The 25,507-nt window shown below is 34.8% G+C and overlaps 1 protein-coding gene across 1 annotated transcript; it reads right to left on the bottom strand.

Moving 5' to 3' along the window:
- Positions 1 to 433: 433 nt before the first annotated feature.
- Positions 434 to 24,958, bottom strand: LOC126703163 (senescence-associated carboxylesterase 101-like). The gene is made up of 3 exons (XM_050402098.1): positions 24,587 to 24,958; positions 7,099 to 7,641; positions 434 to 1,090 (listed from the first exon to the last, which is right to left on the bottom strand). The coding sequence occupies exons 1-3, from the start codon at positions 24,956 to 24,958 to the stop codon at positions 434 to 436; spliced, it is 1,572 nt and encodes a 523-aa protein (XP_050258055.1).
- Between the last annotated feature and the right edge of the window lie 549 nt (positions 24,959 to 25,507).

Genomic DNA, 25,507 nt, shown 5'->3' with positions numbered 1-25,507 from the left:
AATATTAAACAATGCCAAAAAAAAAAAAAAAAAAAAATCCTTTGATAATGATGACTAAAAGTGTTTTCATCTAAATACATCCAAGTATCCAACTCAATTTATTGGGAAAAAGATGATGATGTCTCTACAATTTATTGGGAAATGATTTCAGAATACCATACAAGTTTGAAGGCAAGTGCACACATTACACATAGATTTGAAATGTTTGATACGTATACAAATTCAGGGAATCTCTAGGTCGCCAGTAGCATAGTTTTGATAACTGCGATTCTTCATTAAGTCAGTGAGAGGTGAATAATAAGAAGCTCCCATAATTCCTTTTCTTATGATTTCCTCATACTCTTTCCACCACAGCATGAAGCTGCTCTGCGGCAAGAAAATCTCAGGCGATACTTCATAGTTTTTCATCAAACTCAAAACATAGTTTTCAAACTCAGTACTCAAAACATACTTCATACTTTTTCATCAAACTCAAAACAATGTTCTCCCCAGTACTTGATTCTTTGCTGCTCAACAATTTGCATGAAATTCGAGCCTCCTCAACATGTGCCCAAAAACAAGAATCCTCCGTTAGACTAGAAGCCACGTTTTGCTTCTTCAACTGACTTAGATTGCTTGCAGGTTTCTCTGTTTCTTTAAGCCATTGCTCCAATTGTTTGTAACGTTTAGGCCTTCCTTGGTTTATGTAGTCTTTTAGACCCTTATTGTAGTATTCAGCTATATCCAGCGGTTCAATCATACGTCGAAAATTTGTTCCTGCACCGAGCCATCCGGTACGAAAGGGTGCACCTTCTTTCTGGGGCTTTTTCTCTGCTTCATCGACCTCTCCTTCCCAGTAAGGAGTGAGGATTGTCTTAAACTTTACCACCTCGATATCAGTTTGGGAGCTTCCATTATTGAAGCTATCATAGTATCCAATTCCCTTTTCCTTAAAACACTTCTTGTACCATTCAAAGAAGGCCATATTTATTTTTATTTCATTCAACGTTTTGGAAGGATTAAAACCCAGCCCCTTGGACATTACCAATTCCATTTCTTGTTTCTCTATCTTTGTGATCAGATTGTCGAGGCCATTGTTCTGCCCTTGTGGCTGCAATGACTTTCAAAAATAAGTTGGACTACAAGTGGAATTATAAAAGGTTTCAATGGCAAAGATTTTACAAGGTAGTAATTTTAGCTTTGTATGAGATATTAGAGATTTTGATTACTTTGTTGATCGATGTGTTATAAAATTTATCATATCCTATTAGTTTAAACTTCTAGAACAATTGTTAATTTAACATGGTATCAAAACAGTAGATCCTGAGCATTTCATTCTTTACATTGCAACATCTAGGTGTATCTTATATCATATGGGAACCATAAAATGAGATATAGCACAAATAAGCATTGTAATTTTATTTGATCCAAAAAAAAAGTTGTGATTGAGCTACCTGTGGTCGCATTAGTCCAATTGCTACTAATCAATATATTACTAAAAGCTGAAGCGTAGCGTTTAATGCTGCTGCGCTCACGTTAAACCACGTCAACGTCCACATCATCATTTTTTTTTTTTTTTTTTTTTTTTTTTTTTTTTTTTCCATTTTCTTATAATTATTTATAATTTTTTTTATTTCATATTTACACTTCTCTAACCTTTCTTCCTCCCTTACCTTTTCATCTCCCCACTACTTCTCTAACCTTTCTCCTTCTCTCATTCTCTCACCTTCTCATCTCCCCACTACTCTCTACATTAATATCATTCTTTATCTTTCCCTTCATTTTCCTCTATTTTTGTCTCTTCTTATTCACACTTTCTTACTATAAATTTGTCACTATCTCATTCATTCCATGCATAGTTTTTCCTTACAAAAAAAAGGTTCTCTCTCTCTTTCTCTCTCTCTCTCTCTCTCTCTCGCTCTCACACACACACACACACACACACAATTTTTGAGTGGATTTTTATTTTTTATTTTTCTTGCATCTTCACTTTAGGTTGATAATTTTTTATATTCTTTAATCTACTTTAGGTTAATGCGATTCAGTTCTCTCTCTCTCTCTCTCTCTTTGATTGTTAAATGTTATCCTATTGCATTATAAAGGATTAAATATAAAAATATAATATTATTCTAATACATAGCATGATTTGGATAATTTAATTTGGTAGCTACTGTAATTTGATAGCATGATTTTTATAGTGCTCAATTTAGATGTTAAACTATGAGACTTTAATCATTTTTGTTTATTTTTTAATCCTTTGTGGTAGACAAAGTACTCTATAATGCAATTTATTTAGAGAAAAGCAAAGGTTGGCTAAACAAAAGTGATTGGATGAGAGCCAAATTTTATCTTTCATAATTTTACTTTAATTATTATTATTATTATTTTATAACAATGCATATATAAAAATTTAATTCTTAGATTTTGCTAATAATTGATTATTTGATAATATGTTTTGGGTGGACGAAATTACAATTTCCGCAAAGAAAATAACCTTAGTAGATTATAAATAACAATTTTTTTTCCTAATTGGTTCAATTAATCATAGTTAAGTTTTATTAATTTTTTTAGTTACTTTTTTCAGTGTTTTGGATTGTAGGCATAAAAAATAAGTTTGAGAAAGTTTGTTTAAAACTAAAAGAATAATTTCTAAATTTTATTTTCTTTTTAATGATTCACAAAATGTTATAAATAACTTTTATTAAAAAATAAATATTTTCGTTAAATTGCCTTTTGAATTTTTTTAGAAAAATTGTATTTTTTTTTTCATTTTAGTACGACAAAAATTATTAAATTTATGATTTATGATTGTTTCTATATTACATTTATGATTATTCTTATAATGAATAAAAATATAATTACAAAATACATTACTCTTTATTAAATTAGTTTAAATTGTATAAAAAAAAATTTAATAAAACTACCATAAAAATAATTATCATGCACAACGCGCAGGTTTGTGGCTAATCTATATATCAATATATTACTAAAAGCTGAAGCGTAGCGTTTAATGCTGCTGCGCTCACGTTGAGCCACGTCAACGTCCACGTCATCATTTTTTTTTTTTTTTTTTTTTTTTTTTTTTTTTTTCCATTTTCTTATAATTATTTATAATTTTTTTTATTTCATATTTACACTTCTCCAACCTTTCTTCCTCCCTTACCTTTTCATCTCCCCACTACTTCTCTAACCTTTCTCCTTCTCTCATTCTCTCACCTTCTCATCTCCCCACTACTCTCTACATTAATATCATTCTTCATCTTTCCCTTCATCTTTCTCTATTTTTGTCTCTTCTTATTCACACTTTTTTACTATAAATTTGTCACTATCTCATTCATTCCATGCATAGTTTTTCCTTACAAAAAAAAGGTTCTCTCTCTCTTTCTCTCTCTCTCTCTCTCTCTCTCTCTCTCTCTCACACACACACACAATTTTTGAGTGGATTTTTATTTTTTATTTTTCTTGCATCTTCGCTTTAGGTTGATAATTTTTTATATTCTTTAATCTACTTTATGTTAATGTGATTCAGTTCTCTCTCTCTCTCTCTCTGATTGTTAAATGTTATCCTATTGCATTATAAAGGATTAAATATAAAAATATAATATTATTCTAATACATAGCATGATTTGGATAATTTAATTTGGTAGCTACTGTAATTTGATAGCATGATTTTTATAGTGCTCAATTTAGATGTTAAACTATGAGACTTTAATCATTTTTGTTTATTTTTTAATCTTTTGTGGTAGACAAAGTACTCTATAATGCAATTTATTTAGAGAAAAGCAAAGGTTGGCTAAACAAAAGTTATTGGATGAGAGACAAATTTTATCTTTCGCAATTTTACTTTAATTATTATTATTATTATTTTATAACAATCAATCAATCAATATATTACTAAAAGCTGAAGCGTAGCGTTTAATGCTGCTGCGCTCACGTTGAGCCACTTCAACGTCCACGTCATCATCTTTCTTTTTTTTTTTTCTTTTTTTTTTTCCATTTTCTTATAATTATTTATAATTTTTTTTTTCATATTTACACTTCTCCAACCTTTCTTCCTCCCTTACCTTTTCATCTCCCCACTACTTCTCTAACCTTTCTCCTTCTCTCATTCTCTCACCTTCTCATCTCCCCACTACTCTCTACATTAATATCATTCTTCAACTTTCCCTTCATCTTCCTCTATTTTTGTCTCTTCTTATTCACACTTTCTTACTATAAATTTGTCACTATCTCATTCATTCCATGCATAGTTTTTCCTTACAAAAAAAAGGTTCTCTCTCTCTCTCTCTCTCTCGCTCTCACACACACACACACACACACACACAATTTTTGAGTGGATTTTTATTTTTTATTTTTCTTGCATCTTCACTTTAGGTTGATAATTTTTTATATTCTTTAATCTACTTTAGGTTAATGCGATTCAGTTCTCTCTCTCTCTCTCTCTCTCTCTCTCTCTCTCTCTCTCTCTCTCTCTTTGATTGTTAAATGTTATCCTATTGCATTATAAAGGATTAAATATAAAAATATAATATTATTCTAATACATAGCATGATTTGGATAATTTAATTTGGTAGCTACTGTAATTTGATAGCATGATTTTTATAGTGCTCAATTTAGATGTTAAACTATGAGACTTTAATCATTTTTGTTTATTTTTTAATCCTTTGTGGTAGACAAAGTACTCTATAATGCAATTTATTTAGAGAAAAGCAAAGGTTGGCTAAACAGAAGTTATTGGATGAGAGACAAATTTTATCTTTCACAATTTTACTTTAATTATTATTATTATTATTTTATAACAATGCATATATAAAAATTTAATTCTTAGATTTTGCTAATAATTGATTATTTGATAATATGTTTTGGGTGGACGAAATTACAATTTCCGCAAAGAAAATAACCTTAGTAGATTATAAATAACAATTTTTTTTCCTAATTGGTTCAATTAATCATAGTTAAGTTTTATTAATTTTTTTAGTTACTTTTTTCAGTGTTTTGGATTGTAGGCATAAAAAATAAGTTTGAGAAAGTTTGTTTAAAACTAAAAGAATAATTTCTAAATTTTATTTTCTTTTTAATGATTCACAAAATGTTATAAATAACTTTTATTAAAAAATAAATATTTTCGTTAAATTGCCTTTTGAATTTTTTTAGAAAAATTGTATTTTTTTTTTCATTTTAGTACGACAAAAATTATTAAATTTATGATTTATGATTGTTTCTATATTACATTTATGATTATTCTTATAATGAATAAAAATATAATTACAAAATACATTACTCTTTATTAAATTAGTTTAAATTGTATAAAAAAAAATTTAATAAAACTACCATAAAAATAATTATCATGCGTAACGCGCAAGTTTGTGGCTAATCTATATATATATATATATATATATAAAACCGAAACCTTTGGAGCTCCCACAATTTTCCACGTCATCACTATTTTCTTTTTCTTTTTATTTTAGATTCTTTTTATTTTTGGTTCAATTTTCCACGTCATTACTATTTTCTTTTTCTTTTTCTTTTTCTTTTTATTTTTATTTTGGATTCTTTTTATTTTTGGTTTTATATCTTATCAAGTATTACAATAGTTTAGTTTAAATAAAATTCTATTAGATATATGTTTCAAAAGCTTGAAAATAGCCTTTGGAGCTCCCACAATTTTCCACGTCATCACTATTTTCTTTTTCTTTTTCTTTTTATTTTAGATTCTTTTTATTTTTGGTTTTATATCTTATCAAGTATTACAATAGTTTAGTTTAAATAAAATTCTATTAGATATATGTATCAAAAGCTTGAAAATTCTATAACAAAAATTTTCACAAATATAAACTTCTGCCAAGGTCGAAACCCTTCATACTCACTCAAATTTTCACAAAGAAAACACACATATCAAATTGAAGCCATAGCAGGAAACAAGTTGATTCTTCAACGAGAACAAATCCTGTAGTACAAAGGCCACCTAATTGCTTTTAGTTTTGAACTCGATTGTCTTATTAACAACAAAGTCTATGAATTGCAGTGATGGACAGCCGTCCACAAATAACATCCACGCAAGGGCTTGATGTTCTTCTTAATTATCTCATATAATTCTAGGAATTATTTTATTTAATTTTTTTTGGAATTAATATATTTAGATGGTTGGCATAGCAGACAACGTAAAAACAATTTTCTGTCATTTATGTTGCCTTCTGCATAACCCTAAATCAATTTTGAAATGTTGTGTTTTACAACCATCTGATCTTGGTAACCAAACCCTGCACCTATGATTGTTTATGATTATTTTTGTTCATTGTTTGTAGTTTAAACCCATTAAAACTTATTGGCTGATGGTATTTCATGGTTTTTTTTTCCCTTTACTTTTACTTTCAAGGTTGCTAGGAACACAACCTAACATGTGATTTTTTTTCATTGTTTAAAGTTTAGACCCATTAAAATTTAAAACTAATTACTTTATAGGTTCATGTACTTTTTTCTTCTTCTTATTTTTCTCTTTTGAATAGTCATATATTTTGTGTTAGTTTTTGCAATATTTGAACATGTTTAGCAGATTTCAACAACTATACCATGTATTATTCTTTTGAAGGTAATCAATTTTTCTTTTATATTTCTCTATTATAAAATCATATATATATATATATATAGTTTTGTTTCAATAATTTATAGGATGTAAATCTTATGATTCCTTAATATTTTTTGGCATTTTGGAAGTTTTAACATCTGACTTTTTGAGTTATATTTTTGTAATATCCAAAACTATCTGGAAAATTTCAATAATTATAACCATGAATTATTATTTTGAGTGTAACAAATTTTTCTCTTATATTTCTCTGTTGTGTAGTCACACACACATATATTTTTATAATTTTTAAGCTCTTAATCTTTTGATTCTTTTCGATAGTTATAAGTTTATAGTCATGAACTATTCTTTAATATTTTTCGTAAGTCATTGCACGTTCAAACAATGACTTCTTTATCAAATTGTAACACAAATTGAAGTTATACAAGAGCAATTCATGCAATAATATAGTTTCTTAATCAATTTAAAATTTTATAAAATCAATTTAGTTTATCACATAAATAGGTAGGTTCCCGTGCATAGCACGGGTTGGCGACTAGTTGTATAATAATGCCTGCACATAGTGGAGGTGTAGTCCATTGAAGCAACCCTGTGGCATCCCCACAAATTACCTTATGATTGAGAAATTCCACAATCTTTATGTAGAGCTCCAAAACTTGATTAGGATTTTGATTTCCAAGACCCTTTGAGTAGGTAGCCATCAACAACTCCAAAATGGTTTGAGAGTCCTTAAAACAACCACATCCAGATTCTGAATACAAGAGAAAAGTCCCAAAAGGCTTGTAAACATTTGTTTGTGAAGCCGATTCAGTGGCAGGAGGATTGTGGGGTGAAATTAGGACTCTTGGGACTGGATCTTGGTCAGAAACTACATGCAGAAAACAAGAGTTCCATGCTGGGTATTTCAATATGGCATTTTGCAAGCCATTATCGCCAATAAGGGGTGAACCAAAAGTGATGCAAAGTGGGCATTTTGTGATTGAAAAATCGATTGTTTCTAGCAGCCATAAGGTAAAGAGAGTGGCAACAGATCCTCTCAATGAGTTTCCAGTGATAATTAATACTTTGGAATTGTCAATCTGCATTAACATAAGAATCTTACTATGTTATCAATAAGACAAATTATTATTTTTAAGCATCAAGTTTTACTATCATATGAAACATCAACATTTTTAATATTTTCGATTATAATCTAGAAATTTTTTTAGCAAGCTATAAATTAATTAAAAAGTATAATATTTTTTAACTATAGTAATATGATAATTAGTTTTCTACTTTGCTCGAAAACAAGCCGAAACTAGAGAAAATATTTAGTAAATACTCTTTTTCTTTTTATGTCAAAAACGGTAGATACCCAATACGTACTCAATTAGTTTTTATTTTTATTTTTATTTTTTTTATTTACAATATCTTGTAAAATTATACTAAGGTAACAAAAGCATATGCTATATATATATATATAAAAAAAAATAACAAAAAAAAAAGAATATAATAAAAAAGTAATTTAACACTTACAGTTTTTCATTTACTCAAAATTTTCATTCAAATCCGTAACATATCTGTATGTACTTTCATTTAGTATTTTTTTCCCATTTTTATGTTAAATTTTATATATTTAATTTTTTTTAATTGAATAAATTACATAAATAATCCATACCATATATCTGTAATATCCTATAAAAAAAGTATAATGTACTTGTAAATATGTAATAATGATTTTTAAAATCTTGTTGAGGTATCAGATATCGCATTATTTTGGTATCCATAAGAGTATCCGTAGCAGCTGGTGCAAAAATTATGCCATTTTGCTGCACTAAATGCCTACTTTATTATTTTACCACATCATTTTAGAACCTCTCATTTATCAAATGTTTTATAATTCAATTCTATATATTAAAATAATATTTACTACACATTAAAATAATATATTATCCCCTCCCCCATTATCATCAACAACAACAACAGCAACAACAACCCACACCGTAGATCAATCGCCACAACCCACAACCACTGGCCACTCCCACAGATCAACCACTGACTACCAATATTAGCCACTGCTTAAAAAAAAAAAAAAAAAAAAAAACTCAAACAAACACTACAACCAATATCAGCCCCTACACCAAAAAAAAACACCATCAACCAAAATCTCATACCCATCCCAAATCTCACACCCACAACTCGATCAACCTACCACCATCAACCAAAATCAGCCAACCACCAACAATCAAAACAACCAACCACCAAAAAAGAGAGAGAGAGAGATCGGCGAGATCGGAGCGGCAATGACGATGGTGATGATTGGAGTGGCCTTGCCCATGTCGCTTGCACCTTCGACGACGATGACGATGGCGATGATCCGATGGGAGTGGCAATGATTGGAGTGGCCTCGCCCATGCCGCTTGCACCTCCGACGATGATGATCCGATCGGAGTGGCGATGATCGGAGTGGCCTCGCCCATGCTGCTTGTGACTCCGACGACGATGACGATGGCGATGATCCGATTGGAGTGGCGATGATCGGAGTGGCCTCGCCCATGCCGCTTGCGCCTCCAACGGCGATGATCCGATCGGAGTGGCCTCGCCCATGAAGATGTGGAGTGTCATTTTGTTCTTTCTCTGTTAAGGGAAGAGCTGGGTCTGATGTGAGAAGAGAGAGAAAAAATCAAGACCAGAAGTGAGAGGAGAGAGAAAGCCAAATAAAAAACATTATTTTGGTTTACCACACCTGTCCATACTGTTACAAATTTGCAATGGTACGGACATAAATGGTATAATTTTGGCACATATGCAACATCTGATGGGAGCTATTTTTTGTGTTTGGTGTGGGATATGTGCCAAATATTTAGCATTTGACACATATCCCACATCTACTGTGGGTGCTCTAATAGAAAATTCGTTTTGAACTCATAAAAGAGTTTTCAATATCTTAAAATAGAATTAGGACATCAATTTCATATCAAACAGAAAACTATCATAAATTTACATTAAAAAAAAGATATATCTTAAAATAAGGTTCATAAATATGTATTTTGATATTTCATATTTATTAGAAAATACTTGCAAAAATATCATAAATATTTGAAACTAGATAGTGGATATCTAATATATGGGTTGAGTTCAAATTACACCACCCAATTACTTGTTTTTGAATTCATATTTTCAAAATCCAACTATTGAATTACATTTTTTATATATTCTTAACATATATGCCAATCTTTATGCTAATTGGATATAATTTACCATTCGAACCATATTTTATACATTATTTTAAACTATAAAAAATTGAATTTAAATAATTGATTAATGACATGATTACTAATTTTTTACTATATTTAAATTTTGTAAGAATAGAGAATATACAAAAATAATGTAATCCAACTGTGAATTTACCAAAATTCAAATCTAATTAAAAAATATTGGGTGATGTACTATTACTAAAAGGTATAGCAGGTATAACTTAAACTCCCAACTCCCTATATATATATATATAGTCTTTTTAAAATCTAAACATTTGTTTTAATAAAATAATTATATAAAAAATATTGGTTAACATCTCAAATACTAACAAGATATGGTTTTCATTAGAAATTTTTTTTTTTTTATATTAACGATATATTTTATATTCAAAACCATAATAATAATAATATTAAGAGTTTTACTAACATATGGCCTTAGAATATACATTAATAACTCATTTTAGAAAAAAAAATTATTAAAAAAATGTAAAAGTAATTTACTGTTTTGACAGTTTTTATATATATATATATATATATATATATACAAGATAAAAATTCTACTCTAACCTAATCTAAGTGTATATGTATATGAAGTTACTTTTTGAAGACTTAAACCTTGATTCTTACGTCTCACATCCCACAAGTATTTATACTTATGGAGTGACCATTGCACCAAAACTATATAGTGGTATAACTTTTTCAATTCCTCATAAAATTTTTTCTAAAATGAATAATTTATATATAAGAATATACATTTACAGACCCTAATATCAATGATAACAATAATAATGACTTGACAATTGAGTAGCAAGTAGGGTTGTCCACGGGTCAGGTCGGCTCGGGTTTGGGCCTGACCCGGACTCGACCCGACTGGATCGGGTCATAAAAAATTTGACCCGCAACCGACCTAATATATGGGTCAGACCCGACGGTTCGGGTCAACAGTTGAACGGGTTGGTTTGGTCGGTTAGGCGGGTTTGGGCCGAAATTGGGCTAAAATTGTGAATTTTCATTTTTTTTTAATTCAACTTTTGACAGGCCTTTTGGGCCCAAATTAATGGGCTTACTACTTTTAACAAAGATTTATATCATTAAATCATGTATATATATCAAATGGGCCTCTTTTCACCTCCTTTATTTCAAATTGGCCCATTACACAACTTTGAACCCTTTGGGCCTCCAGCCCTTCAGTCCAAATTTAATTTTCTGGCTCACATCTAATGAAAAAAAATGCAGTAAATACATAACACGTAACAACCTGGGTAATTGCAAGCACATAAAAAACACACATGATATTACTTTCTAACCACCTGTTAAAACCACACAATACAAGAAAGAAAATTTTTCAAAATGCCTTTAGCGTTAGGACCTAGGCAACAAAAGCACAGGAGGATAGAGCAAACAAATTCCATACATGTAAACTTGGGCAACCTATTAAACCTGTCAAGTTGTGCCAACCATTCCATACATGTAACACAACTTACACAAGCCAGCAAACAAATTCTAACAAATAATTCAATCACAGCCATACCACAAGTATGGCAACAAAAGATAATAAGAACATCTCTTGCAATATTTCCATAGAGTTAAAGAAGACAGAAAGGTAGTTACTGCAAGTGTGTAAGGCAGTAAACTACCAAGGCAGTTGCTAGTTATAATTAGTTACAAACTTACAATTATGAAACATCTAAGTATTTCCAAAAATAGCTTTTCTAAAGCATTTAAACAGCAACTACTATATAGTTTAGTCCATGACTTATAGAAAAGAAAGCCTATAAACTTAATAAGTTTTCTTTCCTATAAGCAAGAGTTGATTTATAAATTATCAGTTAGAAAAGCACTGTCCAAAAGAACTTCCAAATTGCATCCAAAAATCTGCCTCCTATAAGAAATATAAGGACCAAAAAGATATTTATCAATGTGTGTCCTTCCTCCTACAAGAAAATGGGCAAAAAGATATTTATCAATAAAAAATATAAGGACAAGACCAAAAAATACAGAATAGTAATAACCAAAAACAATAGAGAAAGCAGAACCAAACTCAATAGAAATAACAGTAAGGGCAGAAACTTACCCAGTTTGTGATTAGTCATCAATGCTAATTGAGATACCTTTGCTTGAGCTTGAACTTCCACCACCTGCTGCTGCTTGATGTATAACTAGAAAAGAGAAAGAAATGAAGGCTATTAGATTAAATTTCATTTGCATAAGACACATTTAATAGCACTTAATAGACAAAAAGTTTGGAAGTTAACATATTACCTAAATCATGGAATTCATCTTCCAAGACCTCTACCTCATCCTTTGATTTGCAAAAAGAAATTGGAACCAAGGCTTGAAGCCAGTCTTGTGCACAAACAAGATTTTGAACCATAAGTGGGGAGAGTGAACTCCGAAATGGATCAAGTATGCGTCCTCTGGTACTAAACGCTGACTCAGAAGCAACAGTAGAAATAGGAACAGCTAGCACATCCCTAGCCAATTTGGACAGCACTTGATACCTATCTGAATTGGCCTTCTACCACCCCAATATCTCAAATTTCACATCCCTCCTTCTACTTTCACAATTTTCAACCAAATATTTGTCAATCTCATTGCTACACCCTATGGACTGCTCAGCCTCCAAAAAATGGTCAAACCTAAAATTAACCATCGCATATGGATCGCTACAACCAATTGACTCACCTTCTATGTGTGTTCTCTCCCTCCCACTTGCTACTTGTACATTTGGTGAATCAAAACGAGAGTAAAAATCATACAACTTGACCAAGGTATCCCTCACCAATTCAACCATCACATCAGCCACTTCATTCCAATAAATTTCAGAAAAAAAAAAAAAAAAAAAAAAAAAAAAAAAAAAAAAAAAACTTCAAAAACCTCAACTTCTTTCTTGGATTAAGAATCATAACCACATACAAGAGATGATTCATTTTATCCCCTTTCCCCCAATACTTATCAAACTTAGATTCCATTTTAGTTGCCATGTTTTTCAAGAGGTGGTTTTGTGATTTACTTAAATGGGAAATATTCTCTTAAATGACAAACATCTCATCAAAAAAGGTGTTTGCAGTAACATACAAAGAACCTGAAAACTTTTTCGTGGCATTGTAAAAAAGCTTCAAAAAACCCACAAATGTCCTACAATTTTGAAAATCAATACTACTAGGAGATCCCATACCACCACTATTCTCCTTGTTCATAAAGTATGAAGAATAACTATCATCCTCAAAGTCCATTCGTATGAACACTTTCTCAAATTTTTGTGCGGTTTCTAACATGAGGTAGGTAGAGTTCCACCTAGTTGGTACATCTAGACAAAGAAGAGACTTAGACTCAATACCTAATCTCTCCACAAAACCCAAAAAAGTTTGATTCCTATTTGGTGAGGACTTCACATACCTCACAGCTTCACGCACCTTTGCAATGGATGCATCAATTTCTCTCATACCATCCCCCACAATCAGATTTAGGATATGTGCACAACACCTCATGTGTAAGAACTCATGTTCTAAAACAGTACCCTCCCAATCTTTAGTTACATTTTCCAAAAACTTAATGGTGGCACCATTTGAGCTAGCATTGTCCACTGTTAAAGTGAATATGCCACTAATACCCCACTCACGCAAATACAACTCAATCTTTCTACCTACAGTCTCCCCTTTATGGTCTTCAACTTGACAAAAATTCAAAATTCTCTTATGCAACTTCCAATCATCATCAATACAATGACCTATAAGGGACATATAACACAAATTTTGAATACTCGTCCATGTGTCCGTAGTAAGACACACCCTACGACCCTTCAAGGCCCCCTTAGTTTCTCTCTCTCAACACCATAAATGCCAATCACATCCCTTGCCACAGTTTGACGAGATGGGATATCCCTAATTCACAACTTAGGTTGTAAGGTTGTCGCATATCTTTGAAACCCAAACCCTTCAACAAATCTAAAAGGCAACTCATCTATTATAACCATTTCAGCAAGTGCCTTTCTAGAAGCCTCAATTGAAAGTTCAAAAACGTGTACAAAAACACTTTTGAACGTTTAGACCCCCAAAAACCAACTTAACCAACACAAGCAATATGTCAAACAACTAGTGTGCGGAAACTTAACATATGCTATAATATGGAATTGGCTAAACAACTATCTAAGCCATAACAAAATAAATCACAGCAGATAATGTAAAGGCAGAGATAGAGAGGAAGGAAGATGCAAACACAGAGATAACACCAGATGTGTTATCGAAGAGGAAACCGAAGACCTCGGCGAAAAACCTCTCCGCCGCCCTCCAAGTGGTAATCAATCCACTAGAAAATACAGTTGGGATATAAGGACAGCAATAGACCCTCCAAGCCTAATCTACCCAATGCACCTAAGCCCTCCAAGCTTCTTGCTCCAACGAGGTTGCGCCGAACCTTTTTCTTTTCTAGCTTTCCGGATTCCGCTACTACACCGTAGCATCAACCAATGAAGATTGGCTCCTTCCTAACTGCTTCCCAGAACTCCAAACGTCTGTCTCACAGAGATGATAATGATGAGAACCAGGTTTGGTATAATGCCTCTCAAGGATTTGACAATGGAGAGGAAGAGAGTGAGGGAATTTGATGAGACTCTAAGGTAGAGATTGTGAGTGAAACAATCTGGTTTTTCTTTAGGGTTTCTCTCTCAAAATTCTCTCTGGAAGCTCTCTTTCAATCGTGGGTTAAAAGGGTATTTATACTGGAGTGAAGAGGAATGCGAAACGTCAGGTTTTTCCAAAACAGGGGTGGCTCGCGGCTTGACCTCGCGGCTTGACTAAGTCGCGAGTTCCAGTCGCGAGTTAACCGTATGGCCAGTTGTCCTGTTTTGTCCTGTAGTGCTCCAGCTAGCATGACTGTTCATCTTCCAGCATGCTTGGCACGTGTGCATCTTCTGGCGGGTTGAAGCCGCGAGTCCACCCGCGAGTCCCAGCCGCGACACTCTGTTTTCTTGCACACTCTTGAGCAATTTTCACTCTATCTCACTCACTACCCTTACAATAATCCCACCTAAATACAGGGTTACTAAATGCTGAATTACAAGCAAATTTGGCACGGAATAAAACCAATTAGATGGTTGAATAAATTTAACCTTACAATCTCCCCCTTTGGCTATTCCGTGACAAAACCCTAAAACAGACTCTAGACTTAACATGTGAGTTGGGAACAGTTGAACAAAACTCACTCACACCTAACTCTAGAAGCTGTGAAGCACTTGAATCATATGAACATAAACTCCTGAAACACAACAATACACCATGATCATTGTAAGCAGAAAATTATAAATGCATATGAAACAGGCTATAAGAGATCAAGCAAAGATGGAGTTAATAAACAAACCATGGCTTGATCAACCAAGTGAACACCACAAGGTAGTGATCACAGTGCTCATTCACACTTGGAATGAACACAAGGACATACAAGTTAACAAGCACAAGGCAAGACACTTGTATGCTCAACACTCAACCAATGCATAGCACACAAGGCATATGCATCTAGGAACAATCCTACAAGGGCACAAGAGTGACAGTACATAAACCAAAATGCAGAACATTTAGATTAAAGTACTGATTTCAACATAGCATAAAGGCTGCATTTAAGCAAGGTACATACCATAAAGCCTACAAACTATGCATAAAACAATAACCCTAAAAGCTTACAAAAGCATATGGGTACAAACCAACAAATACCTGAATAACATCATCAAACATATATTAAAGTTTAAACCAAGAGTATATCAAAAGAATTAGAAACAGTTATACACCAAAACACAGTGTATCAAAACCATAAAAACACTAAAATACCCAAATCATAAACATATATAAACACATTACTCCCCCTCAACTAATTACTCCCCCTTAAGAGCTGCTTTTCTGCTTCTCAATCATCAATGAACTTTCTCCCCCTTTTTGACATGGAATGGCCAAAGGGTCACTTGTCATGCTGAGTTGTGAAGCTGTCAAGTGTAGCAGCCAAGACATCAATCTGGTCTTGCATGGCTCTCATCCTGTCAGAATGCTCAGTTTGGACTGCCCTGATCCCATCAAGCCTTTCCAGAATGATCTGGAAAGCATCTGGAGGTGTGTCTGCAGAAGTTGAAGCTCTGTGTCTTTTGCTACTTCTCCTAGGTGTTGAAGTTGATGCAAGCCCTGCTGCCTCTGCTTCAGTCTCCATTGGAGCAGCCTCTCCTTCATCACCTTCATCTTCTTCTCCTGGAAGCCTAACACTTATCCTTTTGCAGGTGAGCTTGTTGATTGCAGAGGGTGTAGACATGGGACTGATGTCTTGAGGGATTGGAACACCCTTATTCCTAAAAATCCTCATAAGCAAACTTGGAAAGATCAATTTAGGCCTAGAGGTTGTTCTAGTCTCATCCACAATGGTGTCATAAATGTGGGAACTTATGTCTATGAAGTTCTTTTCCTTGAGATCCATCAGAAAGACTGCTCTAGCACAGTTGATTGTGGTCAATTTCCTAATGGGATAGAGGTTAAACATCATAATTATTGTAAGGCACCTCATGTCTACTGGAAAGGCAGTGGTATTCAAACATTTCCCTTCTCTCTGCCCACCTATCCTTTGTTGAATTGTTTCAATAGACACACTCCTATCCTTGTAATTGATAAATTCTTCATCATCTAATCCTTCAAGCCCTAATGCATCATCTATGACATGAGCATCCAAGACAAATTCTTTACCCCTCACCCAGCAACTCAATTCATTATCCTTTATCACAGCATTTGAGTAAAATTCCCTAATTAAGGGTTCACACACAACAGGGAAACCACCCAGAAGCTTTTCCCATCCTCTTCCCTCAAAACAGCTGGGAATAAAAGTTTGCCTTAAGTCCTCCAAATCCACAAATCTCTCTTGAATGATTCCTGCATTCAAGAAGTTATCCTTGTATCTCTCAAAGTGGTGAACTGACCTAAACAATCTAGAATCCATCTTTAGTCTTTTGTCAGCCTTCTTTGCAGTAGATTTCTTCTTCTAAGGTGAGGGAGCCATCTGTGAACAATCAGAAAAGGCCACAACAACATATAGCAATATATGTGCATAACCAGTCAGAACCATGTAGTTAACAGAGAGAGATATCAACCATACAAATGAACTTCAAAAACTTAAACAACAAGCTATTTAGTTCAAACATATGGATAAACCAAGCCTAGGATAGGAAACACATGAACAACATGGTGAAACTATCCTGAAGGCAGATAAATGACATTTAGGCAGATAATGGAAAAATGATATGACACACAAACAGTATATTGAGCCTAACAGAAGCTTCCCATAGATTAACACACTAAAAGCATGCAAATCTAGCACAGTAAAACTCACAACCTCAGAACGAACCAATAGAAATCACTCAACAGCTTAAAGATCAAATTGAAAGAAAATAAACACTTAGCTAAGCACAAGATGAAGAGCAATAAGCATATGACAATCATTTAACACAAACTATAGCAACAGCATCCACAAGCTAAGCAAGAACAAGGAGCAGAGACCGAAACACAAACCCATTTCAAAAACACAATCATTTGCGAGAAAAAAAAAAAAAACAAGGGTAAAAGCACAAAATCAAGTAGAAAAGAGTGTAAAACAGAAAACCCATACCTGTAACTTGACGATTTTGAGCTACAAGAGTGCAACACAAGAGATTGGAAAAGGGAGCACGGAGTGTTTAGGAGGGAGAGAGTTTAGAAAGAAGATGAACAGTCACAAAAATTCGAGGGAAAAACTGAAAAAGTTTAAAAACTGCTCCTGTTTCTGCAAAACACGCGATTTTCGCGACTGGATTAAGTCGCCACACAGTCGCCAGCTCAAGCCGCCAAAGCACTCAAGAACAAAATTTTGAAAAATTTTTCTAAGTGTTTTTCGCGACTGGAAGGTCTACCCGCGAGTGAGTCGCGAGCTGAGCCGCGAAAATCTCTGAGTGATCCTCGCGACTGGACCTTCCACTCGCGAACAAGTCGCCAAACATGACCAGCGAAGATGCGACTGAGGCTCGTGACTTGACATACCCACGACTGAGCCGCCAAAACAGGGCAAAACTGTATTTTTGAAATTTTCAGATTTTTCCAACAAAACACTTTCCAAAAACACCTAAAACACTCAAAAATCTTTTTGTGCTTGAATTAACAAAGATTGAGCATGTGAAAACACATTTTATCAAGTACAATCACACAAATGAATATGGCATTTATTGAACATAGACTTGTGTGTTGTGTGTGGATATCAACAATGAGATAGTCTTTTGTCTAATGTGAAGCTTCAATGATCAATTCAACCAAGGCATACACAATTAGCACTAGATCATGTGACCAATCTCAATTATAGAAATATGAATATATGACCTCCCACACAACTTGATAACATAACTTGGAGCCTTTCATTTGACTCCACTTTCAATCATAACATTTGATCTTTTTGATCTTGTTGAGACAATCATCTCTCATTGTGAGAGGGATATGTAACATTTCTCTTTGAAGAACAGGCCTTTGGCCTATTTGAATGAAATTTCACTTTTAATATAAGGTCGCTTACCCTTTTTCCTAGTCAAATACTAGAATGTGCGACAGGCTTTTGCAGCTCAATATCTCTTTTCATTTGGAGATTTACATTTGATGAGCTCTTTTTAGCAAAAAAAATTAAAAAAGTGGGAAGATATATAGACACAAGTCTATGCATGTTTCAAGATCAACATAACCATTCACTAATCATTCATGACAAGTTTGAAGATCTATTTACAACAATCACATAGATTTCAAGATTTTTTCCATAGTGATATAGGTGCATGAAGGCAAGCAATGCTCGGAAATGCACAAAGCCATTAGCACAAAGGTACACGGCAAAACAAGTTTTAAGACAAAACTCAACAAAGTCAATCAAGCTTTTTGATTTTCAAATTTTTTATGTAATTTTTTGGATTTTTGACTCAAGAAACAAAAAGATTGATAAAACACAATTAAGAAATATTCACAAGAAGAATAATCAAACAACCAAGAACAAACACAACAAGCATACCAAACAAACATAGTCACAAAGCATAGGAAGTATTAATGCATGGACATGTTGTAATGCTTATGCATGAGTACCCCTTTTCACCCATACGTCACTTGCGTTTGGGGTGATTTCCTTAAAGGATTGGGTACGGGAGTTAGGGCTTTCAAACCTTCGTGAGAAGCTTTCCAAGCAGTTGGTGAATGCACCAATCATCTTCATCACGTTCATCATTCCGGGATCTCCATGTTGCTCTCTAGATTGATCACCTGCCCAAGTTCTCCTATCAACTCTTGGTCCTCCTGACCTTTGAGGAGTTGCACTGTTCTTTGCTCTCAGCTTTTGGCAATTTGGTCGAGTGTGCCCTTGAAGTCCGCAATAATGGCACACATACATTCCTCTAGGACTTCTTTGTGGTCGTGAATGTGACTTGGCACGAGATTCAGACCTGCCCACAGACTGATTACGATGATTCAGCATCCGTTGGTCCACCACATTCTTCTTCTCCTCCATCTCGAGCTTCACACCAGTAGGGTCAGCTACAACTGGATCTTTGGCCTTCACAAACTTCACTTCTTTAGTGACATTTCCAGTTGAGCTACTTCCTCCGGTATATCCCAGTCCGGATTTGTCTGAAAAGCTCTTTTGAGAAGATATAACATCATCTAGCTTCTTGGTGGTGACCCTCTCTATTTTTGCATTTGCTTGCACAACCTCATTCTCAAGAAATCTCACTTTAGTGTAAGTTTCGGACAGCTCACCATTCAAAGTTTCAATCTCGCATTTGGCCTCCCTATACCGGATTAGGAGACTTTTGTAGTCCTCCTCAGCCTTCTTCATCTTTCTCACAGCAGCCTTGGCCACCCTTGTGTATTCACCCGACTTCTCCAAGAGTGAGTTATAATTCTCTTGAAGAGTTGCTGTGCTATCTTCTTCTTCAGCTTCTGACTCTTCAACAATTCCTAGTGAGTCATCATCACTATGTTCTCCAAGGTCTTGAACAAGCAAATTCAATTCATCCGAAGACTCAACATGAGCAATAGTCATGAAAGCTGAATAGTTCCCTTCTCCATCACAGCTCTCTTCAGATTCTGAGTCGGACGAGTCTGAATCACTCAAGGTCGTGGCATACACCTTGCCTTTTGATTTCAAATAATTAGGACATTCCTTCTTGAAGTGTCCATGCCCGTTGCATTCAAAACAAGTGACACCTTGTGTGGATTGGGATTCTTTTCCATCTTTCTTTTTGAAATCCCTCTTCTCCCTTCCAGAATTTTGGAATTTTCTCTTATCATCAAATTTTCCATTGTTTTTGAATTTCAAAAACTTTCTGAAATTTTTAACAAGATAGGCTACATCTTTGTCCACCATATCTTCTCCCGATGAGCCTTGATCTTCCACCTTCTCATTAATGGTCTTTAGAGCAAGGGATTTATTCTTCCGTTGATTTGGCAGCGACATCTCATAGGTCTGCAGAGAACCAACCAGCTCCTGTACTCTGATGTCGTCAAGATCCTTGCTCTCTTCAATGGCTGTCACTTTAGCACAAAAACTTTCCGGCAATGATCGAAGGATCTTCCTTACAATCTTTGAGTCCTCCATTTTCTCCCCCAAGTTAAACTTACTAACAACCACTTCGTTTAGCTTCCCATAGAAAGAGTCGAAAGACTCATCCTCACTCATCTTGAGCTCCTCAAACCGAGTGGTCAGCATTTGTAACTTGGTATCTTTCACTTTCTTCGTGCCTTCATAAGTTGTTTCCAGAATCTCCCATGCATCTTTGGCAATGGTAATGTGAGAAATCCTGTGAAATTCATCTGAAGACACACCACAGAAAATAGCATTTAGTGCTTTACTGTTAGCATTAGATGCAGCAAGTGCTGCCTTATCCCATGTGGATTTGGCTGCCTCAGGTTTGGTCCAACCAATCTCAACAGCATCCCACACGGATTCATCAATAGAGCATAAAAAAGCTCTCATACGAACCTTCCAAAATGCATAATTACTTCCATCAAAATATGGAGGTGCATTAAGGGATTGAGACCTATCCATCTCAAAAAGGGAGTCAAGGATCACACAATGGTAATGAAACCAAACAGCTGTGTACCCGCTCTGATACCAATTGAAAGTTCAAAAACGTGTACAAAAACACTTTTGAACATTTAGACCCCCAAAAACCAACTTAACCAACACAAGCAATATGTCAAACAACTAGTGTGCGGAAACTTAACATATGCTATAATATGGAATTGGTTAAACAACTATCTAAGCCATAACAAAATAAACCACAGCAGATAATGTAAAGGCAGAGATAGAGAGGAAGGAAGATGCAAACACAGAGATAACACCAGATGTGTTATCGAAGAGGAAACCGAAGACCTCGGCGAAAAACCTCTCCGCCGCCCTCCAAGCGGTAATCAATCCACTAGAAAATACAGTTGGGATACAAGGACAGCAATAGACCCTCCAAGCCTAATCTACCCAATGCACCTAAGCCCTCCAAGCTTCTTGCTCCAACGAGGTTGCGCCGAACCTTTTTCTTTTCTAGCTTTCCGGATTCCGCTATTACACCGTAGCATCAACCAATGAAGATTGGCTCCTTCCTAACTGCTTCCCAGAACTCCAAACGTCTGTCTCACAGAGATGATAATGGTGAGAACCAGGTTTGGTATAATGCCTCTCAAGGATTTGACAATGGAGAGGAAGAGAGTGAGGGAATTTGATGAGACTCTAAGGTAGAGATTGTGGGTGAAACAATCTGGTTTTTCTCTCAAAATTCTCTCTGGAAGCTCTCTTTCAATCATGGGTTAAAAGGGTATTTATACTGGAGTGAAGAGGAATGCGAAACGTCAGGTTTTTCCAAAACAGGGGTGGCTCGCGGCTTGACTAAGTCGCGAGTTAACCGTATGGCCAGTTGTCCTGTTTTGTCCTGTAGTGCTCCAGCTAGCATGACTGTTCATCTTCCAGCATGCTTGGCACGTGTGCATCTTCTGGCGGGTTGAAGCCGCGAGTCCACCCGCGAGTCCCAGCCGCGACACTCTGTTTTCTTGCACACTCTTGAGCAATCTTCACTCTATCTCACTCACTACCCTTACAATAATCCCACCTAAATACAAGGTTACTAAATGCTGAATTACAAGCAAATTTGGCACGGAATAAAGCCAATTAGATGGTTGAATAAATTCAACCTTACATTAATAGTAAAGGCTGTCGGTACAAGTTGTAACCCTTCCTCCCCATCCATTTTGGGTTCAAACGCTAAGGTTTGTTGCCCTTTAAGTATCTTTCTATTAGGGTTTTTAACACAAATTGGCATATGATTCAATAAATTAGCAGTACCATGCCCCTTACTATCAGCTAGATAAGTTTTTTGACAGTAATTGCAAACAGCCTTAAAATGACCCTCACCAATATCTGCCTTTTCAAAATGGTCCCAAGCAATAGACTTTTTCCTATTATTACACATATTGCATTTACCTTTAGGTGGAAGTGGGGGAACCTCAACATTAGTTGGAGTGGCAGTAGGTACAGCTTGGGCAACAGGTTCAACTATGGCAGTAGGTGTTGCTTGGGAAGGGGGTGCATCACTTGAGGGTTCCATAACCTAAAGACATCAAATTTATGCATTAGAAAACAACCATAAAAGTAACACACAAACAATAACAAGAAGTTAAAAGAGAAAGAAATGATACCTCAGAGAACTCTTAGCTATTAGGGATTCAACCTTGAAAAGGAAGCAAAAAGCCTAGGATTTCAACTCCTGTATAAAATTAGGATTTCAAAATTTTAAATTAAGAAAGCAAAATGAATCAAACAAATGAGCAATAAAATACAATCAGATAAGAAAATAAGAATGTGGATTTCATCTTTTTAAAATAGGGGTTCATCTTCTTCTTTTTTATAGTGAAGATACAAGTATATTGATCATAGAAAACAAAACAAAACAAAGAATAAAATAGGTAGATAAGAAAATAAAAATGTGTTTGGATTTCATCTTGTTAAAATAGGGGTTCAAATTCTTTTTTTACAGTGAAGATACAAGTATATTGATCATTAAAAAAAACAAACAAAACAAGGAATAAAACAGGGCAGATACAAATCACAATCAGAGCACTAACATAATGAATCAAAGGAAGAAAATGATAGACCCAGGGAGCACTAACAAATCACACACACAGCACTAACAAATGATAAACCCGGATTGGGCAAAAAAGAGAGGAAAGCCTGATGAATCAATTATCATACAAAGTTAAAAATGAGATGCATCCTCCTAAATAACTAGCAGCAGATGGCTTGAGTAAATAAATTTATGACAAACTTTGTCTGAGATGTCAAAGACTCTAGTCTATTAGAATGGTGACTCAGTATCATAGCCTATAAAGAACACATATTTGTACAAGGTTGAAATGAAAATGAGATTCCTTATAATGCATTTAACAATCTAATTGCAAACAAGAGTTTCAATGCAATTAAGTAGCAGGTCATAACATTAACAAATAACATAAAATAAAGCTTAGCAATTTCTAGCATCAAGTTGTTGTGGCAAGTTAATCGACTCGTGAAGAACAGATTATACCAAACAAAGGACTGAAAATCATCAAGCTTTCCTCTTTTTTTGCCCAATCACAAACATAAAATACAGAAAAAAAAGGGATGAAATAGGAAGAAACTTTACCTGATCTGAGACTAGGAAGCCGAGTTTGAGAGGCTGAGTGTTAAGGAGTAAAGGGATTTGTTTGTTTCAAAATAAAAAAGAGAGATTTTGAAATCACTAGAGAGACTAGAGAGCAGAGAGAACTAAGAACACTCGAGAAAAGTCCAATTTATAAGAGAGAGATATGAGGGAAAATTTGATTTTGATTTTGATTTTGATAAGTGTAGCCGAGTTGGGTCTTGAAACCCTAAACCATGATTCATGAACAGAGGCATGGGAAAGATCAAATCTAAGTTTGATTTGAAGGGTAGTCGACTAGCTGTTGGGGCTGGACCGGCTGGTAGAGAGAGAGAGAAAGAGTGAAGGCTAAAGAGTGAAGAGAGTTAGAGAGGCCGAAGACTTTTAGTCCCAATTTCAGTGAAGAGAGTTAGAACTTGGAGAGGCTGAAGGGAAATTTCAGCCTTTTAGTCCCAATTTTAGGCTTTTAGCCGTTCTAATGCTTGCTAGTGATTTGATGTCTGCTTTTGCGTGGAAGGAAGTCTCTGGTGCCGTGTAGTTCTCAATTAGGCAGAAGGCAGTGCTCAGTCTTATCAGTGCTCAGTTCACACGTGATTTGATCCTGATCTCATTTTTCTTTTCTTTTAAAACTTCGGTCGGGTCGGGTTATACGGGTTTTTAAACCCTTAACCCGCTACCCGAACCGAATAGTCGGTTTTCCTAAGATAAGGACCCGAATCCGACCTGCCAAGGGCTTCAGGCCGACCCGTTGGGCTTCGGGTTGGTCGGATTCGGGCGGTTTGATCGGGTCCTGGGCCCGTTGGACAGCCCTAGTAGCAAGTAATAACCACCCCATTTTAGTTTTGGTCAAACAGACAAAGTAACATTCTAGTGACTAGTAATTGTCGTATACGACATATATATGGAACTTTTTAGGTGGAAAAAAAATGAACCTTCTAGGAAATTAGAAGTTGTTCAGAGAGAAGTTGTTAAAGCTGTTTGACCATTGACTGAGTCAACCCCAGTCATGCTCATGCTTAAGCTTTTGCCAAGCTAAGTAGTAAAGTACTATGCAACAAAACATAATAGAAGGAAAGAATTTTCAGGCAATGGAGTTACCTGAGATTTCAAGGTGGGGAGCCTGTCCCTGATGGAGGCAAAAAGCTCAAGTGCAGCTTTGTTAATGGAGAAATCTGGGTTGGTTTTGGTGCTCAGAAAATTGAAGAGTGGAAAAGACTTCTTTAGAGTTGATGAGGAAACCAAATCTCCTCTTTGTTGAATATAGTCTTTGCCACAAGCAGGCAAAGTAGAAAAAGCTATGATGGTATAGTTTGGTTGCTGAGAAACTTTGTGTCTTACTGGGTGTTCATTTTGACTGATTATTTCTCCATGAAGGTCCTGAACTGTTGCCAAGGATTGGTGCAGGACACCAAAGCTGACCACGAAGTTTGCTAATTCTGGGCCACTGCTAAATGTTCGTGAAGGACCCATAACCAGTCTCAAAATTTTGAAACTAAATTTGCAACCAATGCTGTAGATGTTGTTGTTAGGTTCTAAAAACTTAGGATTTTATGTATTTAGAACTCTAATGTGTATTGTTGGCAAACCATGATCAAAACAAGATGTTTAGTCGTGTTTAGACTTGCTCAAAGTTGATTCATTTATGCAAAGTTGGAACAAGCTGATGCATAAATCATTTATGCTTCTCGGCCTAGTTCGATCAATCGAATCTCAGGCTCGATCAATCGAAAATCGGGTCAGATGCGTTTTTTGCAGAATTCCAACTCAGCCCTAGCTTTGTTTTAAAACGTTTAGGGTTTTCTAATTTGCCCTAGGTATACAAGGCAAACCCTAGCCACGTTTTAGTGTTGCTCATATTGCTGTTTGTGTAAATCTCTTGTGAGATCTGTGAGGAGCCTTCCTTTACACAAGCTTAGGATTATCAAGAAGGAGATTTCTTCAAGAGCTTGATGATCATTCTGTAAGGTTGAATTTAATCAACCATGTGTTGACTTTATTCCATGATAAATTTGCTTGTAA

The sequence above is a fragment of the Quercus robur genome, chromosome 2, assembly GCF_932294415.1.
Source record: "Quercus robur chromosome 2, dhQueRobu3.1, whole genome shotgun sequence".
Taxonomy (NCBI): domain Eukaryota; kingdom Viridiplantae; phylum Streptophyta; class Magnoliopsida; order Fagales; family Fagaceae; genus Quercus; species Quercus robur.
Note: the sequence above shows the minus strand (reverse complement) of the source record. Positions and strands in the feature narration are given on the sequence as shown.

Coding starts and splice junctions, on each gene's coding strand:
- LOC126703163 (XM_050402098.1), bottom strand. CDS start 24,958: ATGGGTCCTTCACGAACATTTAGCAGTGGCCCAGAATTAGCAAACTTC. Junction 7,642..24,586: donor TCCCCACCTTGAAATCTCAG/GTAACTCCATTG, acceptor ATGTTAATGCAG/ATTGACAATTCCAAAGTATT. Junction 1,091..7,098: donor CAGGCATTATTATACAACTA/GTCGCCAACCCG, acceptor AAGTCATTGCAG/CCACAAGGGCAGAACAATGG.